Consider the following 19,467-nt stretch of genomic DNA (forward strand, 5'->3'; position numbering starts at 1 on the left):
GGTTTCCCACTTAATGAAGCTTTTCTAAGAGCCGCACTAAATAACAGATGAATCGGAGAAGCGCTTGCTTTGTTCTATTTAATTTTGGAGAATATTCTTGACACAAGCTAAATGGGTCACAAAGATGAGGAGACGTCGTAAGTGGCTTCATTAATAACCAAAAAAATGACTGCTAGCATCTTTCCAGGCCTGATTTTTTTCACCCTATTGGATGGAGTTCTTTAACTGCAGCTCATAAGTTTAAAGTCAGATACTGCTCATTCATTGCCATGCATCTCGTCGATACTTTGCTGTAAAGGTTTAGGCTCAACGCAAGGTTGATAAAAGGGTTTTTAATTACCAGACTATAAATACAGCTCTTCGTTGGAGCTGCAGCTCTGCTCACTGCAAGCTGGTTTGATTTCTGATAATGTGGACTGCTGACTTTGCTTACCTGCTTTTCGATAACTGCAGGCAACATGACTCCTTGTCCGTAGAGCGATGGGCAGGTCTCCTTAGAGAACATCTCTGACAAACTACCCTATTGATTGCTGCAATTCTGTGCTGCTTGCAGCATTAAATAGAGACTTGATTTCTTGTTCAATGATCTCACTGTGTAACAATTAAGCAAATGTAATATTTTCTTGTATTACATGAAAATCAATGGACCTCTTGCTCTTACAAAGTTGATCATGCTAAAGGATGAACTAGAAGTTGTCTGAGGGCAGAGTGCGAATATAGCATCGTTCGTTCATTTTGTTGAGGCTTGTGTGTGACCTGGTACAGTACTTCAGAAGGAAAATGAGCTATTCATCAGGGAAAAGGAGTTATTAAATCATGGCCAAAATAATTTTCAGTTACGAATATAAACTCAGTTGTCTTCAGCCAAAGGTAAAAGACTTCTGCCTTTCATTCTCTTTTTGCTATAAATAATCCTTAGTATAGTTTTATCATCTGAAGTTTTGGCCTGAACGAAAGGGGGAAGTATTGAGGGCCAAGAATATCCAGCTGCTCTCACAAATGTCTGTAAGGCTCAGGGGAGGATGGGAGTGGCCAGTGAAGGTGAGGATGCAGTGTGCAGTTCCCAGCTGAAGCTTTTGCTGCTTTGCCTTTCTAATCTTTCTCACCATACCTTCTGCTTGCAGCAATCCACTCCTAAAGGACACTCCAGCAGGAGGAGAGCAGGGTTTGCTGTGGTGAAGTCTGAGTACTTGGACTAAAGAGTGTCCTTGAAGTAGGACTTGATCATAGAATCACAGAATCAACAAGGTTGGAAAAGACCCCAAAGATCGTCAAGTCCAACCTGTCACGCAAGACCTCATGACTACTAGACCATGGCTCCAAGTGCCACCTCCAATTCCCTCTTGAACACCTCCAGGGACGGTGACTCCACCACCTCCCTGGGCGGCACATTCCAACGGCTCACGACTCTCTGTGAAGAACTTTCTCCTCCCCTCGAGCCTAAACTTCCCCTGGCACAGCTTGAGACTGTGTCCTCTTGTTCTGGTGCTGGTTGCCTGGGAGAAGAGACCAACCCCGTCCTGGCCACAACCACCCTTCAGGTAGTTGTAGACAGCAATAAGGTCTCCCCTGAGCCTCCTTTTTCTCCAGGCTAAACAATCCCATCTCCTTCAGCCTCTCCTCGTAGGGCTTGTGCCCTACAAGATGATGAACTCCTAGCAGTTTTAATAAGTTCATGTTGAATCTGTGCCCAGCTGAAAGTTAGCAAGTACTACATCTTCTGTTTAGGGTTTGGAGAACAGGTCTTGTGAGGGGCAGCTGAGGGACTTGTGCTTGTTCAGCCTGAAGAAGAGGTGGCTGAGGGGAGACCTTCTGGCTCTCTACAACTCCCTGAAAAGAGGTTGGAGCCAGATGGGGGTCGGTGTATTCTCCCAAGGAACAAGTCATTGGACAAGAGGAAAAGGCCTCAGGTTGTCCCAGGGGAGGTTTAGGTTGGACATGAGGAAACATTTCATGGAAGGCATTGTTAAGACCTAGAACAGGCTGCCTACAGCAGTGACGGAGTCTCTGTCCCTGGAGGGATTTAAAAGAGGCCAAGATGTGCTGCTGAGGGACGTGGTTCAGTACCAGATTTGGTCAAGTTAGAGAATGGTTGGACTGTTGCCTGGACTCCCAGGCAACCAGCACCAGAACAAGGGGACACAGTCTCAAGCTGCGCCAGGGGAGGTTTAGACTCGAGGTGAGGAGGAAGTTCTTCACCGAGCGAGTCGTTCGTCATTGGAACAGGTTGCCCAGGGAGGTGGTTGAGTCATCGACCCTGGAGGCGTTCAAGAGGAGATTGGACGTGGCACTTGGTGCCATGGTCTAGTCATGGGGTCTGTGTTGATAGGTTGGACTCGATGATCCTCGAGGTCCTTTCCAACCTAAGTTATACTGTGATACTGTGACTCAATGATCATAAAAGCCTTTTTCAACCAAAGAGCTGCCATGATTCTATGATTCTAGGGTCGCACGAGTATGCAACCATGATACTTAAGCGCCACGAGCTGCCTGGGACGCGTTTGGATATCACAAAACTTCATGAAAACAAACATCAAGCCACCTGTGGGCTCCCAGAACTGGGAGGAGCAGGCAGGACCAGAAATCAGCCTTTCTTGGGGTACTCTCATTAGCGCTGCCCAGTCCCTAGCGAAACGTTTGTCAAAGGCGCACAAAAAGTCTGAAAGTGAAATATAGTAATTAAGACCTGGGCTTTATCGATTGTGTGGCTTAAGTAATTTTTCACAGCAAACATAAGATTTAATAAGTATAAGTAGTTAAAGATCCTGACTTGGCTGTAGTCATTAGCATGTAATTGAACTGGTAAAAAAAGATCAGTTAAACCTATGTTGATTACCACCTTATCTTTGAAAGGCAATTAAGGGCCTCAATCATTGCAACAAGATTTGATTGTGCAGCCTTTATTGGACATTGATCTTTCAGCGAGGCACAGTTACATTTTCCATTAATTTACAGTACCACAGTTTAACTCAGATACCTGAGCCCATTGACCTGGGCAAGATGTAATGCAAAGCCCTCCTTGAGGGTAAGATGCCCTCAAATAGTCATTACTGTTTAAAAAGACCGCGACAAGAAGTGGCTACCCGATCCCCCGGGTTTAGACTAAGGTTTCATTTCTCTGAAGTAGTGGTTAAGCGAGGTGAAACAAAGCTCTCTGCCTTTTTATGGCATCTCTCACTCATTTAAACATCACTCTTGAATACAGCAGAGAGATAATTAAGGCAAGGCTCAGAAAGATAAACTGCACTTGATTTCAAGCGGAAATGGCGCGGATCAAATCTGTACAAAGTCAGGGAGGGTCATTTTGTAGCTCAATCATCTATAAAAGATAAGTACCAACACTAGTGTGTGTTGCACACACAGCATGTGGGTGGTATAATATACACAAAAAAAGAGGAATCTGCTTATTAAAGTCATCACAAATCCATTATTCCAGAGGAATTAAGCTTGGTGGTCCCCTGCAAGTGTGTTTGGAAGCAACAAGACAACCCGAAGGACCTTGCAGGTGAGACAGCAGTGAAGTGCTGCACGTGCAAATAATGCATCTTTGAACAATTAACCTCTTTTCCATTGTAAATTAATACCAGTACCAATAAGGATTGATACTCCCAGTGGCTTATGATGAATATTCTCACAGTGTCTCAAAAATAAGGTGCTGTGTCCCCATCTTGATCTCCTTTCTTTCCCTAGAACGATGTTCAGTGCTTTTCTCCAGTCCAGAGAAACCTGGAGCCAACTGACCTCTCATTGACTGAAACAGAAGTTAGATCTGTCCTCAGCTTAAGCTTTGTGTGGTTGACCTGTGGTAATTCTGGGTGTGTAGCAGCACTGAGTAGAATCTTTTGAGGCTTTTGATCTTTGCTTTTGTATATTTGTGCTTACTCTGCACACAAAACTTGCTGGGCATGAACAGACCTGGATTTATCAAGACTCCTGTGAATCAGAATCCTGAACAGGAGAGTGAAGTGGAGGAAACATTAATTCCCTGACACATGTACTGAGTTAAAGAGAGACTTTAGCAGTGAAATAGAAGGGATGGGATGGTGTTCAGGTGGAGAGGATGGAAGAATCAATTTAGTAGGAAGGATGTTCTTCTCCCCCTCTGCTCTGCCCTGGTGAGGCTGCTCCTGGAGTATTATGTCCAGCTCTGGGCTCTCCGTCTCAGAAGTAACAGGAAGTAACAGAAAAGAGTAACAGAAGTAACTGAAAAGAGTTCCATGGAGGGACATGAGTATGTTCAAGGGATGGGAGCATCTCCTACAAGGAGAAGCTAAGAGACCTTGGTCTCTCTCTGGCCTGGAGAAGAGAAGACTGAGAGGGGATCTGATAGGGCTAGGTGATAGGTTGGACTGGATGATCTTGGAGGTCTCTTCCAACCTGGTTGATTTCTATTCTATGTCCAAAATGGGACTGAGGATGAGTGAAAGATGTCCAGTTTGAGGAAGCTGCTTCCCTCAACCTGTAAGTATTCTCAAACCTATTGATGCTCTTTCCATTACTAATGTTGTCTAGAAAAGGAGATCAGGAACTCAGAGTTCAAACCCAACAGTGTTACTGTATTTTGTCATGGACAGATCTAAAAATTCAGAGGAAATGGAATTTATTGGAATCATTCTACAGGAAAGAGAAAGAGAAAAGTGTGAGTTGACTAAGCAGTCCCCTTTGAGAATCTAATAGCAGTTAAAAGATCCCTGATGTCTAAATGTCTTTGCAAACCAGAGCTGTAAATCTCCCTGATTCATGTTACTACTGAATGAAACTTGGCCTTTTCTTTTTGCAGTGCCCTTAAGCCTCTGGTCTAGACCAACTTTGCCTGAAACAAAAGAGATTTTTACTTCATATATTACTTACTTCAGCCATTTAATTTGAAGTGACTTTTGCTGCAACCCCTTAGTCATGTTCACTACAGAAAAGTAAGTTGATAATGTGAGAGCTGTCTTGATTTCATCCCCAGATGTACACATTTGTGGAAGTAGATGATGTGCTTTGTTAGGCTGTATTGTTCAGCTTGAAAGCCCCTAAGAAAAAGTGGGCAGCTTCTGCACTGCAGCAAGGGGAATGCAGAATAAAAATTGTCCCTGCTCAAGTTGATTTCAAAGGTTATTTCTAGAAAAGGATAAGATGTTATTGCTCTGTTTACATTCAAGTATTTAAAATGAAGCATGTGTGCAGCAGAACATCAAAATGTGCCTTAATGCTTGGGACACTCGAGGTCAATCACCTTTGTGAATTAGTGAGTAAATGCAGCTCAAATAAAGAGAGCTAATGTATCAGAGGATATTTATTACTCATAGATGAGTGTAGTTTAACCTTAATTATTTATGCTAATACATCATAATGGTCTAGTAACTGCACTGTTTTTAGAAGGTAATGATGTCAGTGTAGCAGAGAGCTTTCTGCAGCAAGAGCCAGCCCATGTGGCTATGAAGGCCAACAGCATCCTGGCTTGTGTCAGCAACAGTGTGGCCAGCAGGACCACGGTGTGGATCATACCCCTGTACTGGACACTGGTGAGGCAAATACTGCATTCAGTTTTGGGGCCCTCACTACAAGAAGGATGCTGAGGAGAGTGTCCAGAGAATGGCAATGAGGCTGGTGAAGGGTATGGAGAAAGGTCTGCTGAGGAGCAGCTGAGAGAATTGGGCAGCCTTGGAGAAAAGGAGGCTCAGAGGAGACCTGGCTCTCTGCAACTCCCTGAAAGAAGGTTGGAATCAGGTGGAGGTTGGTCTCTTCTCCCAAGAAACAAGCAGTAGCGCAAGAGGAAAGGGCCTCAGCTTAGCCCATGGGAGGTTTAGTTGGACATGAGGAACAATTTCTTCCCCAGAAGGGTTGTTAAGGACTGTGTCAGGCTGCCCAGGGCAATGGTGGAGTCCCCATCCCTGGAGAGGTTTCAAAGCCATGGAGATGTGTTTGAGTGCCATGGTTTTAGCAGTGACCTGGCAGTGCTGAGATATACATTGGATTTGATGATCTTGTGGACCCTTTTCCAACCTTAATGATTCTATTAACTTGCCAGAGTTAAGTTACACACGATCCAGATGGTAAACATGTCCAGTCATGAGGCTGTCTTTCAGAAAACTCGTTTGTCTGTTCAGTACTTCAGAGGAAACCACTAAGGTCTGAGCGGATGAAATCCTGTGTTGTAGTGTAGCTACTTTGGATGCCATTTGCTTGCTGAGGTAGAATGCACATGGCTTAGAGTGATTTTAATGGCATCACTTTAAGGAGAGAGTCTGAGCCCTGTTCTAGTTCATTATAAAACCAATTCATTACATTCCTTGACATTAATAATCCTAACAGAATTAAAACTAAAACACAATTAAAAGCCATCCTTCAGACAAAAAGTCTAATCAAGGAAGCCTTCAAGTTTCAAATGTAAATGTGCAAGTAGCCTAATTTTCAGGAGCACTTGAAATGTCACATTTTAGGTCTTCTTCAAACAAAGTCAAACTTCTTTTCTAGTCTTCCAGGAGGAAATGCTGTTAGAGACGATTGTAACGTGCTCGGTGATTCATGGGCCTGGTTAGCTGCATGCTTTGTGATACATGAATTATTTAGTAAGAAAAATCACAATAATTTTGTTGTTACTCAGGAATTTATAGGTTGACAGAAAAACAATTATGCAGGCCCTGAAGCTGGTCTGATGGGGTACATGGAGATCATTAACAATCCACAGCCGGTTTTGCTCCACCCAACTGGCAGAGTTTACCTGGTGATTTCTCAGTGCTTGTGGATCATCTAACCTTGTTTAAAACACACATAAACCACATCTGTGTTCTGCTTTCTCTCAACCATGTTCAGAATGTAAAGCAAGAACTAAACATTTATTAATTCACCTTAAGTTCAATATTGGTTTGGGGATTGATTTTATTTTGTTAGTTCAAGGTGTGAGTACACTATGAGAAAGAGTTTGAAAATGTCTATTTGAGGCCAGATTCTGCCCTGAATGAATTGAAAGCAAGATCAGTGTATTCCCTAGGATTTGGTTCATAAACATTCCTTTACCTCTTACTCCAGCAAGGCTGTGCAAAATGTTTTTGCCTGTTCAACTTGTGCAAAAGGGCTCCAAGGGGCAGTGGGAAGGGATGGGAGGAAGCTGGCTGGTTTTAAGGCACCTTTATCTATACAGGTATTGATCAAACTGGTATATGGGGGTGATTTTTTTCCTAGAAGATGCAGTTTAGAGAAGAGTAAGTGTAGAAAGCCTGGACACTGCTGACCTACTTTTTGATCAGCCTAAGGGAATTCAGTTTGCTGCACTCACTGGCAATCTGAAGATGGGGGGGGGGGGGAAGGTGAATTTCACTACGATACATTATTTTATCAATGTAGAAAGTTGTGTATTAATCTCTCTTCTAACAAAGCCATGAAAATGCATGCTATGAAAGCAACGATCAGGTGCCATTGTCTCTAGGAAATGAAGAGCTTGTCTTTTGTTATTTATAATACCTCTCCAGAAACTGGTACATGGAGGAAGCAGAGATGATAAATTGAATGTAGTGAACCAAGGACTGGCATTTAGATTCTGATTCCTCTGAGTCTGCTGTATCTGAATTACATGTACTCTAGTATAGTGCTGGTAATGCAGTATTCCAAGACAGTTTTAGTTGTTGCAATAGTGAGCACACATAGTTAAGAAGTACTTAGTCTGTTAGATAATTAATGCTATGATAATGAAAATGGCATAAGTGCCAGGCTGTCAGTATGTTATTTCTGCCATGGCTGTGCACATTCTTCTAGCAGTGAGGCTAAAATTTCTCAGAGATGCTCAGTAGGAGCAATAAAGAAAGCATGGGGCTTGCTGACTGTATCCTCAGCCTCCTTTGCCTTATACACTTCTATTACATGGGCTGAGCACAGGGAATTATTTTTAGGCCTTCATGCCATGGTTGTAGTGCATGTCAACTGCCATATCACCTGGTGTAATTGGCATAATTTACCTGCTTTAGTTTCCACTGAATGTTTATGATGGGCATATTATAGAATTACTTTGGTTGGAAAAGACCTTTAAGGTCGTGGAGTCAAACTGTTCTCTCACTCTAACAAGGCTGAGACTAAACACCAGCACCCTCTGCACTGCATCTGTGTATCTTTCAAGCACCTCCAGGGATGGGGATCCAGCCACCTCCCTGGGGAGCCTGTTTCAGGGTTTGAGAATCCTTTCAGTGAAGAAGTTTCTTCTAATATCCAACCTAAACCTCCCTGGTGGATCTTGTGTTCTTTGTGTAAGGGTGGTTACAAAACCAGTGTATATGGCAAGAAATGCTGTTGTAAAGATGACTCTGCAGTTCTAAACATTGCATTTCTCACCTGCATCATCAGCCTGATCCACTCCTGAGATGGAGCTCACACTCTTCCACCAACAGCAAGGAAAACCTCCTGGATGCAGGTCCCAGAGCAGGAGTATTCAAAAACAGGGCCAAAAGAGTCAGCTCTTTCTTTCCTCCCTCTTTTTATGGAGTTTTGGTAGAAGGACTCAAAACTTCATTATATGTCTGTGGTAGTGAAAAGATAGAAAATTCTTGTGTTAGATAACTTCCTTTCCAGTGGGAATTAGAGAGGAAAACAAGTAATAACTTACTTCCTTGCTTTTGGAGGGTCTTGCAAATTATCATGATAACCCTGTTCCAGGCAATCAGTGAGGAACAGCATTTTTCCACACTGCTCACTCCTGTGAGATTCCACAGCATGGCAAGTCACATAATTTCAGTACCCTTCTGCATCAGCGTTCTGCTTTTCCTTGAAAACAAACACTTATTTTCTTTACATGGCCATCTCCAGATCTCCTCTGTCCTCTCTCACCACGATGGAAAGCAGCAGAGAGCAGCAGCAGACTGCGGTGAGACAGCTGTGCTTGTAGCAGACTGGAAGTCTGTGGCACTGAGGGAGGATATTTTTTCCCCCCCTTGCAAATAAAAACTGAATTTATAGAAGTCATGGGCTTCCTTCATCCTCCTGTAATTAAAGAGCTGATGGATTATTCCTTTGCAGGTTTTGGATGGTATTTCTTTGTTACAGACAGTAACTTTGGATCCCTAATTATAAATAGGAAATCCATGTGTGTTTCTGGCTGACAGAATGTCACCTGGATTTAGTAGGGAAAAGGAGGCTGCTGAATTATTTCTGTGGCTTTTTGGAATTCTTGTGTCAAAAACTTTGAAAGGGGAGATTCTTAGGGCAGTCAAACACTGCACTTGGAGAATATTTTATGTTATGCCTTAAAAAAAAAATAGCTTGTGTGCTTGCCACATAAATTTTCCCCTAACCTTGAGGAAAAATTACTGATTTTGGTGACGCTCTCTTCTCCGAGCAGGATGATGAAATCAAACTTAACTCTTTGTTTCAAAGGTTGGTGTAGTTAGAATGAAAATATCTTCTAAAACATGGGTGGGTGTGTGGGTGTGTGTGTGTCTGTTAAAGAAATATGTGGCAAAACCCCACAAAAGCATCAAGAAACACAAGCTTGATGTGTTGTATTTCTTCAGACATAAAAAACCCCAAACTCCTTGAAGTTTGATTACAGCTGCATCAACACAAATCAGAACGAGGAACTAAGGGTTATGATTAGCCCTTGAAAAAAAAAAAGAAAAAAGAAAAAAAATCTACATAATATTTATGCAAATTTGGCAAATTGAGTTGGTTTTCCCCATAGTCTTGTAAATGGAAAAAAAAAGACATTGGAGAAAAATTGCAGCTCCATAGAAATGCGACGATTTTGTGTCCTGTTCTTTGAAATGTAATGGAAAATGAGCCTGATTGAAATGAACCTGCCTGAAAGGTACACAGGGACTGCAGGTAAAAGGTTCATTTGAACAGAAAGATGTTGGTGTGGGCAGCATCAATCCCTTAGATACTCAGGAGTTGGGGCTCTATTAATTTCTAGTGTAGGAACTAAATTATAAAGTTATTGAACAGAGAGAGAATTTATCTCTGCTAATGGCCACTGAAAGATCCTCTTCCCCCCCCCCCGCTTTTTTTCCCCCCTTAAAGCTCCAACAACATAGAATTCTAATCTAAGGAAGCTGGAAGATGTTTCAGGAATTAATACAGACACACCTTCAATTTCCCCCCCTCTCTAAACTGACAATGTAACTCAGTCCAGGTTGTCACACATGATAATGTGAGAGATTGTGATAAAATGCACAGATCACTAGCCTACAATTGAGAGTAATGCTCTCCTCCCGCTAAAACAAGACAGAAAGTTTGGTGCTGCAGAGCGGGATGGAGCTGGGAGCCTTCCCTCTACCTTCCATCAGGCAAAAAGGTGGGGTTTAAAAGCTGAATGTAGCAGAGCATGGCTTGTGGTTGTGATACAGAAATTACACAGCTGTCATTCTTTGCTGCTGCTGAGGACGCTGGATGTAAGCTTTTAACAAGGATTTTTCTTTCCTCAGAGCTATACTTTAATTCAGACTGTAATTTGAAATGGGCTGTTTTCAGCTGAACTGAACGGACTCAGGGATGAAAGAATTTTACCCAGACATCCATACAGGAAGTATTTCACTGAGTATTCTGTAATTTGGAGAAACAGCAAAGTAGGTGACAGCTTTTGGCCAAACTGCTTAAAGCACATTAATGCAGATGTTTGGATGTTACAAGCAGAGCACAGCACAGTCCCTTTCGAGTGCCCCAGGTTGCTGGTTTGTGTTGCAGTCTGACTGGAAGGGTCTGAGTGGGGATCTCACACTGAGGTAGAGATGTATGAGCTGCCTGGGCTGGGCACGCACACAGGGGTATGTGTTACTGTGTGTTAGATGGAGTAACCTGAGGGCAGAAGCCCCGTGAGAAGAACCTATCGCAGCAGGAGACCTCAATTCATTCCTCTGGCTTCTGAGGATGAGACCACTTCCAACACTTTTTTAACTAATGCAGGAGCCATAGAATTGTTTTAGTTGGAAGAGACTTCAAGAGTATCGAGTCTAACCATTAACCCCGCACTGCCAGGACACCACTAAGCCATGACCCTCAGCACATCTCCCTGGCTTTAAAACGCCTCCAGGCATGGGGACTCCACCACTGCCCTGGGCAGCCTTTTGAGGAAGAAATTGTGGAATATTGTTTCTAGTTTGGGAGACCTCAGTTCAAGAACTTCAGGGAACTGCTTGAAGAGTCCAACACGGAGCCACAAAGATGCTGAAGGCAGTGGAACATCTGTCTGCTGAGGAAAGGCTGAGGGAGCTGAGGCTCTTTAGCTTGGAGAAGCCTGGGGGGCGACCTCATTCATGTTTACAAAGATGTGAAGAGCGAGTGTCAGGAGGACGGAGCCAGGCTCTGCTCAGAGATGTCCAATGACAGGACAATGAGGAATGGGTGCCAGCTGGAGCAGAGGAGGTTCCACATGAACGTAAGAACAAACTTTTTCACTGTGAGGGTGACGAAATACTGGAACAGGCTGCCCAGAGAGGTTGTGGAGTCTCCTTCCCTGGAGACATTCAAAACCTGCCGTCTGCCAGGGGCCGGAGCTGCCACAATCACCTCCCCCCCACAACATGGCGCCGCCTCCCCGCAACATGGCGCCGCCCCCGCTCCCTCCTCCTCTTCCTCCCCTACATCTCCGTGTCCCTCCTCCCGCTCCCTCCGTTTTGGTTCCGGGGCATCTATTCCTTCCTGCGGGCGGGTCGGTGCAGGCTTGGCCCGGCCCGGCTCGGTTCGGCAGCCCCCGCGGCCCGCCGCAGCATGTGAGCCCTCCGGGGCGGGGATGCTCTGGCTGCTCTGCGGCCCTTCTTGCGCCATGGAGAGCCAGGCGCTGGTTATCCGCATCAAGATCCCCGACGGCGGGGCCGTCGACTGGACCGTTCACTCGGCTCCTCAGCTGCTCTTCAGGGACGTGCTGGTGAGTCCCGGCGGGGGGTGGGAGGGGCACGGGGGACAGCCTCGTCCCGCGGTCCGAGGGCGAACGGGATGGCTGGGGGGGTGGGCAGGGGCGGACGTGGCACGGGGTGTGCGGCACCGGCAGCGCCGAGCAGGGTGGGGAATCAAAATCATCCCTGAAGAGGCGAAAGGTGCTGGTTGGTTTCCTTCAGGATATTCTTCATGCTGCCTTGCGGCTGAAAGTTTTAATGGGAAAGTGATTTTGGTGGAGACTGGCAAAACCCACGGCCCGGGGCAGCCTCGGTACCGGCTTTGCTCCATCTGCGGCGAAGCACTTACTGGTGGTGACATGGCCAGCAGGACCCCAGCTTGTCTTCATACTGGTGGTCTAGAGGGTTGGTCTCTCCCAGGGGTTGAACGTGCAGCGGTGCCAGGCGTGCAGCATCTCCGTGGTGTGATGGGATGGTCACGAGGCATCACTTTAGGGAGATTAAAAAGTTGTCCTTTGGAGAATTGTTCCTCCTTGGCTCATTCGTGCCTCCCACTGCTCTCTGCATGTGTTCTGTGGCTGTGCTTGCTTTTGATGATACTGCCCATGGCATCTCCTTTGCCCTGAGCTGCCCTCAATCTCTGCCCTGTTTTCTCCTCATACACATCAAGTATCCAAGGATCCAGGAATGGCAGTGGGTATTTAGCTCAATTGCTATGTTTCATAATTACATCCTTACCCCAAAGAAGAGTCTGTAATCTTTGTGTGCAGGTCATACTTATTTTCTTCAGGACACCCTCAACTTTCCTGTGCAGTGGATCTCTGCTGGAGACTCCATGTGCCCACGTTTCTCTAAAGAAAAACCTTCACATACCCCACATCATGAACATATTTGATTTCTTCTGCTTGTATTAATATTGGAGAGAAATTCTGCAGAGCTCTCTCAGTGTGTTGTATTTTACTGAGAAGACACATGTTGGTTTGCTGGAGAATGTCTGACGTTGGGCCCGTAGAAGATGGCAGAGGTAGCTGGAATGGATATCTGCTGTTCTAGATTTCATTCTTCCTAACATTTAGCATCACCCAATACTTCCTGGAGATGGAGGAGAGGGAACAGAACTTTTGAGAGATCAGTGTGACTTCTGAGAGGGTCAGTTTCCCCTTGGAGACTGTGGTCACTTTCCAGTGGTTATGTAGCAAGCCTGAGACAACCCCACTTGTACCCTTGGAAGACAAGTGGTGTAAGTCTGAGCCAGGTTTATTACACATCCTGCTTCGTGTTTTCAATTTTTCTTTCCCAAATAAAGTGAGATAATCACTGGTGCTTGGACTGTCCTTGAGCATTTTAGAATTATGAGAAGTTTAAGCTTGGTTGCACTATGCAGAAGGCATAGAATGGTAGGGGTTGGAAGGGACCTCTGGAGAGAGATCATTGAGTCCAACTCCCCTCTCAAGGCAGGTTCACTTAGAGAAGGTCACACAGGAGAGTCAACAGAGAAATGGTGGCAGGTTGAGGCTTTGCAAAACTATTTTGCTTTTTAGCTTTCATTTTACTGCTTCAGCATAAAACCAGCTGAGGGGATGTGAGCCTTGAACTTGAGCTGTGTGGTCTGTTTATCAAGGAGGTTGGAAAAAAGCTGTTTAAGCTTAAATTGCATAAGCAGTAGGAACCAGGGACCATGGTTTACTCCAAGCCTGTGGCCCTACAAGAGCTGCTGGCCCTCCAGGAATCTTCTTTTGGGGCAGTGATGTGGTATGGGGATCTGTGTCTGAATCTGGAGAGGGCTTTGGGGAGCACAGCTGTAGCTTGATGGTCAGACTATATCTTACAGCTGAGGCTCTGCACCTGCAGTTTCTCTTGTAGCTCCTATAGTTGCTCCATCAGGTTGCAGCTGAGGCCAGTGTATGACCTTTTTTACCTGAAGTTAAAATAACAGGCTGCCCTTGGCAGGGTCCCCATCCCTGGAGGGGATTCAAGGCCAGTTGGATGTGGTGCTGAGGGACATGGTTTAGTGGTGACTTGGAAGTGTTGGGTTAATGGTTGGACTTGGTCATTTTAAAGGTCACTTCCAACCAAAACAATTCAGTGTTTCTATAGTATTCCTAACTGTGTTTCAAGAGGGCCCATCACAGCATGCACGTGCACTTAATTTATCTGACACCTGCAGAAATGAAATTAAGTAAGGCTCCGTACTCTGAATCGTGGTAGATCTGGCGCCATGTGTTCCAAGGAAGGAGCTCTGAGCATGGTGGGAGGGCAGGAGCGGGGCTGACCCAGTCTCATGTTGCCCTTCTGCCTTCAATGTAATTTCCACTCACGTAGTGGGCAATGGCACAGGGTTTATGTGTTAGAGCACCAGTTAAAGATGATAGAGAGATGTGAGACATTCCCTGCTAAGCTAAATTACTCAACAGTCAGACCCCTACTGTTTCTCTTTTTGTCTGTCTCTCTCAATTGAAGATCCAGGGGTGGGAGGGGACCCTGTTTTTGTTAGCTTCTGCTGTTTGGGGCACAACCAATCTCAGAGTAGTCCTTGTAGCACTCATCTGTCTGTGTGGTGCTGTCTAGATCGTGACAGGCTTGAGCCTGCTCCGTGTACCTGCAGTCCAAGTGGTTTGCTGGGAAGCACCACCTTGCCTTGAACTCTAGAAGCATGTTTAGTAGTCAGTTCCAAACCTCCCAAATATCAAGCTTTGATGGAAGCTGGATGCTTGGGGAAGCTTTGAGTTAGCTTTGTAGTAAGGCTGCTCTTCCTTCTAAGGTAGATCCCTTGGCCTGCTTTGTGTTAAGAAAGCCCCATAAAATGAGAACAGCAAGAGTTTGGTTTTTTTTACACGTGTCTTTTGTTAATTTGTCATTCCAGAAGTGTGAACAGCCCTGTGAATACAAATGAGAGTAGCCTTGCTGCATTTCAGGCTGGCAGCAAGATTATGTTGCACTGAGCATCAGGGAGATGGACATTTTATGCACTAAATTACACATTCCTTCCTTTTCAACAGCTCTGTCTCTTGAAGGAGCCTTTGCAGGTGCTAAACTGTGCAGTGAACACTCAAACCAGAAAGCCTGATAGCTGCAGAGTGGTGCTGGTGGTTGGCCTTGATGCAGCAGGACGATGCTTGACCCTGGAAGGTGCACAGCTTGTGTGCTTCACCTTAGGCATTCTCTTGATTGCCTTCCTAAACTGGGTGCTAAGAGCTGCTCTTCATGATGTCACTTTAAATGTGCTCTGTGTGTATCAGCTTAACAGACCTGTAAGTTACCAGTAACCAGATTTATTTGCAAGGCACCACTAAATGAATTACAGTAAGCTTATTTTTTTTCATCAGGCTGTCTAGATGTGTTTGCTCTGGCTGCCACTGGAGTAGTTAAGCTCTTGGTGTTAACTCAGGATAACTTTATGATGTCATACTGAGAGAAAGCAAGTTTTAAGTGAAACAGGGGTGCTTTCAGTATTTACAGGGACTTTTTTTTTTAAGCTATACTTCCACCCTTTCTGCTAGAGCCAAGTGCTCCACAGCTCTCCTAGAGAATAGATTTGGTGGAGTTCTTGTTTCAGCTGCTGTTGGCTGATTTTTCTCCTCATTGTTAGAGGCTTTTTGGTTTTGTGAGGCAAAACAGAAGCTGTTCTGTATGTGAGTCCCCTTGTATCTACATTTTCAGTATTTCATTTCTTGTGATCTCTCTGATAGTAGAAAATCATACATGCATAATCAGTTGAAATTCAGAGCAAACACAGAATCATTTTGGTTGGAAAAGACCTTGAAGATCATTGAGTCTAACATTCTCTAACTCTACCAAGTCTGATGCTAAACCATGTCCCTTAGCACCACATCTCTGTGTCTTTGTAACACCTCCAGGGTGTTTAAATCCTTTAAGCTTGGGTCATTGAGAGGTCTGCTGAGTGTTTGAGCAAGGAGGTCTTATGTAGGTGTTGAAAACACTATGGTAACAAGAGAGCAATGGTGTCAGTTCTTTCCCTCCCACTCCCTGCAAGGCTAGTTTTTGATTTATGGCAATATTGAAAGTTGACCACAGCAAAGTTTTTGTGGCTGTTGAAAGACTTTTCTTTTCAATTCTTTTATTTATGGTATCAGTATCACTAAGGTTGGAAGAGACCTCAAAGATCATCGAGTCCAACCTGTCACCACAGACCTCATGACATGGTGCATAGTCCAGTTCATGTACTTGATTACCAGTCATTGTAAAGCCTCAATGGGCAGAAAAACTGACTCTGACTGAAGAGAGAGGCTGTAAGACTTTGTCATGACCATTTCAGGGCTGCTGTAGCAGATTGAGGAGTATTGGAACTTTCCTAGCAGATACTTGGGGCGGTCAGAACTGTCACAGTGCCACGTTACACAGCTCTTCAATACAGTTTGTAGCTGCTCCAGAGCTGGAGTCCTCCTCTGAAAACACTCTTTAAATCCATTTCATGGCAGCATCTGCGTGCCCACATAAGAGCATTTTACAAGTGGCTTAAATCTAACGCAATTAAAGTGTGTTTGCTGAGGAATTTTCTGTGTTTAACTAAATGGATTTAGAAACAATTAGTTAACAGTCTTCTGTTTAGGCAAGACTTTAATTTCTTGGTAGGAGCAGAGGGTGCAGCTTGGCTGCCTTTTGGCAGGGAGCTGCTGGAGCTGTGGAACTTTGTTGAATGGCTGCACTGGGGGAATTTTTCTTAGCGTGGCAATGTTTTGGCTCAGTTTTTCCTTGGTTTTGGGTTCAGAAACTTGCAATCTACGTAATTTGGTAAGCTGTGTTGCACATCCTTTCTCTTCTGTATATAATTCATGTTTTAAATTGCATACTAGTGGTTTAGTATCTAAAATGAAAGAGAAAGTTTTAGAAATACTATTTTTTCCCTGGTGAGACCACATCTGGAGTATTGCATCCAGTTCTGGGCTCACCAATCCAAGAGGGACAGGCATATACTAGAGAGGGTCCAGTGGAGGCTGTGAGGGTGATGAAGAGACTGGAACATCTGTCTGGTGAGGAAAGGCTGAGAGACCTGGGGCTGTTTAGGCTGGAGAAAACTGAGAGAAGATCTTGTTAATGTCTAGAAATGTCTGAAGGGTGGGTGTCAAGAAGGGGCCAGACTCTTTTCAGTGGTGTCCTGTGATAGGACAAGGGGCAGTGGATACAAACTGGAAGTTCCACCTCAACATGAGGAAAAGCTTTCTCATTGTGAGGGTGATGAAGCACTGGAACAGGCTGCCCGGAGAGGTTGTGGAGTCTCCTTCTCTGGAGACTTTCGAGACCCATCTGTATGCGTTCCTGTGTGACCCGCCCTAGATGATCCTGCTTTGGCAGGGGGTTGGACCTGATGACCTCTGAAGTCACTTCCAACCCCCACCATTCTGTCACAGAATCACAGAATGTTAGGGGTTGGAAGGGACCTTGAAAGACTATCCAGTCCAACTCCTGCTGCCAGAGCAGGATCACCTAGAATAGGTTACACAGGAATGCAAACAGGCAGGTTTTGAATGTCTCCAGAGAAGGAGACTCCACAACCTCTCTGGGCAGTCTGCTCCAGGGTTCTGTCATCTTTATAAGCATGAATGAGGTCACCCCTCAGACTCCTCCAAGCTGAAGAGCCCCAGCTCCCTCAACCTTTCCTCATAAGGAGGACATTCCACTCCCTTGATCATCTCTGTGGCTCTGTGCTGGACTTTTTCAAGCAGCTCTCTGAGGTCCTCCTTGAACTGAGGGCCCCAGAACTGGGCACAGTATTCCAGATACAGCCTCACCAGGGTAGAGCCTGATTCAGTTAGCTCCATGGAAATCATAGAATGGTCTGGGCTGGAAGGGACCTCCAGCGGTCTTGTAGTCCACCCCCCATGCAGTCAGCAAGGACATCCTCAACTAGACCAGGTTGCACAGAGCAATTTTTAGTTTGCCTTTGCTGCCTTCTCATTGTGTTGATTGTGTCTTAAACACTGCACAGAATGTTTAATTTCCTGGTTTAAAATGTAGAAACAGAGAAAACAAAAGTGACAGGGCAGCAATCACTGAAGCTTTGATAGGTGGGGAATGATCAGCACCCCGAGATGCTCACAGCCTATGTATGACAATAAATATTGTTGTTCATTAATTTCTAATCACTTTGTGATGCTGTCAGTGGAAAGATTGTCTGACATGAGAAATCAGGCAGCAGGAAGGGAAAAACCACGCTGTGCATTTATGCCGTGCCCTGACATGACATATTACAGCCTGGCAAAGGCTGATGCCAGCACATGCACTGGGAGGCCAGGATGACTTCAGCCTCAGCAGCTATTTTGCACTGGGTTTGGGGTAAATGTTGTATGTAAAGGCTAAAAATAAAAGTAAGAGGTCTCCTCCTCTCTGTTTAGCTCTGCAGGAAGGCTTGTGCTGGCAAAATAGTGCTGGTTGGGATCAGAGACCTGTGAGACTTGGAAGTGTGTGGTGTATTTTGTGATGGGCTTGTGAATGTGAGTTGTGGGCCCTCTAAGAAAGGGGTTGTGTGGCATTGTTGCCTGCTGAGGCTGAAGGTGGTCATCTGGGTCAGTACTTGGAATCACAGAATCATTTTGGTTGGAAGAGATCTTTAAGGTCATTGACTGCAACTGTTAAACCCAGCGCTGCCAGGTCACCACTAAACCATGTCCCTCAGCACTACATCTTTGTGGCTTTGAAACCCTTCTAGGCATGGTCACTTCTCCCCTGGGCCAGGCCTTGAAACCCTTCTGGGGAAGAATCTGGTCCTTCTGTCCAACCTAAACCTTCCCAGGTGAAACTTGTTTACTCTTGTCCTATCACTTGTTACCTGGGAGAAGAGACCAAGCCAACCTCTCACTCCAGCCTCTTTCAGGGAGTTGTAGAGCACAAGAAGGTCCTTTTTCAACACCCTTTTCTCCAGGGGAAGACTCTTTAAACTTCCAGAACAAATGTCACTGATTTGTTTGTAATAGGGGGGCAGCAAAGCTGGTAAAGGATCTGGAGCGCAGGTCTTGTGAAGAGCGGCTAAGGGAATTGGGGTCATTCAGCCTGGAGAAAAGGAGGCTGAGGTCGGAGACCTTCTGACTCTCTACAATTTCCTGAAAGGAGATTGTAGAGAGGTGGGTGTTGGTCTTTTCTCATAAGTCACAACTGATAGGACAAGAGGAAATGGCATCAAATTATGCCAGGGAGGGTTTAGGATAGACATTAAGAGAAACTTCTATACTGAAAGGGTTATCAAAGACTGGAAGAGGCTGTCCAGGGAATTGGTTGAACCCCCATCCCTGGATGTATTTAAAAGCCATCTAGATACAGTGCTCAAGGATATGGTGTAGTAGTGGCCCTGGTTGAGTTAGAGAATGGTTGGACTTGATGATCTTGAAGGCCTTTTCCAACCTTAGTGATTCTATGACTGAGTTATTTGAAGAGACAAGAAGTTTCCTCGAGGTACTGTGGGGAGGAAGGAGAAGAGCACCATTACTGATTTGTGGTGTGCCCTAAAGAAGTTTGTGATTTTGGGGCAGTGGTGAGTAGCAGGCCCTCAACTCTTCAGCCTGCACTGGGGAGCGATGAAAGTGATTTACTCTCAGTCATCTCAGGCATTTCCCATTTGATAGCAAGCTGATTCTTCTTTCCATTTTAGGATGTCATCGGTCAAGTGCTGCCAGATGCGACGACGACAGCGTTCGAGTGTAAGTGTGCCTCT

At 45.1% G+C, this 19,467-nt stretch overlaps 1 protein-coding gene across 2 annotated transcripts in view; it reads left to right on the forward strand.

Annotated features, from left to right (window-relative positions):
• Positions 1 to 11,566: 11,566 nt before the first annotated feature.
• MAP2K5 (mitogen-activated protein kinase kinase 5) overlaps positions 11,567 to 19,467 on the forward strand; it is a 161,287-nt gene continuing 153,386 nt past the window's right edge. Inside the window, exons 1-2 of one of the 2 annotated variants that reach the window (XM_068143548.1) lie at positions 11,567 to 11,833; positions 19,405 to 19,453. In XM_068143548.1, coding sequence (XP_067999649.1) covers positions 11,699 to 11,833; positions 19,405 to 19,453 — 184 coding nt within the window. In that variant the 5' untranslated portion in view covers positions 11,567 to 11,698. The remainder of the gene's footprint in view (positions 11,834 to 19,404; positions 19,454 to 19,467) is intronic. The other variant, XM_068143547.1, reaches the window with a different exon arrangement.

Source organism: Melanerpes formicivorus, unplaced genomic scaffold (assembly GCF_026170545.1).
Source record: "Melanerpes formicivorus ecotype bairdi unplaced genomic scaffold, bMelFor1.0.p_v2 SCAF_10, whole genome shotgun sequence".
NCBI classification, from domain to species: Eukaryota; Metazoa; Chordata; class Aves; order Piciformes; family Picidae; genus Melanerpes; species Melanerpes formicivorus.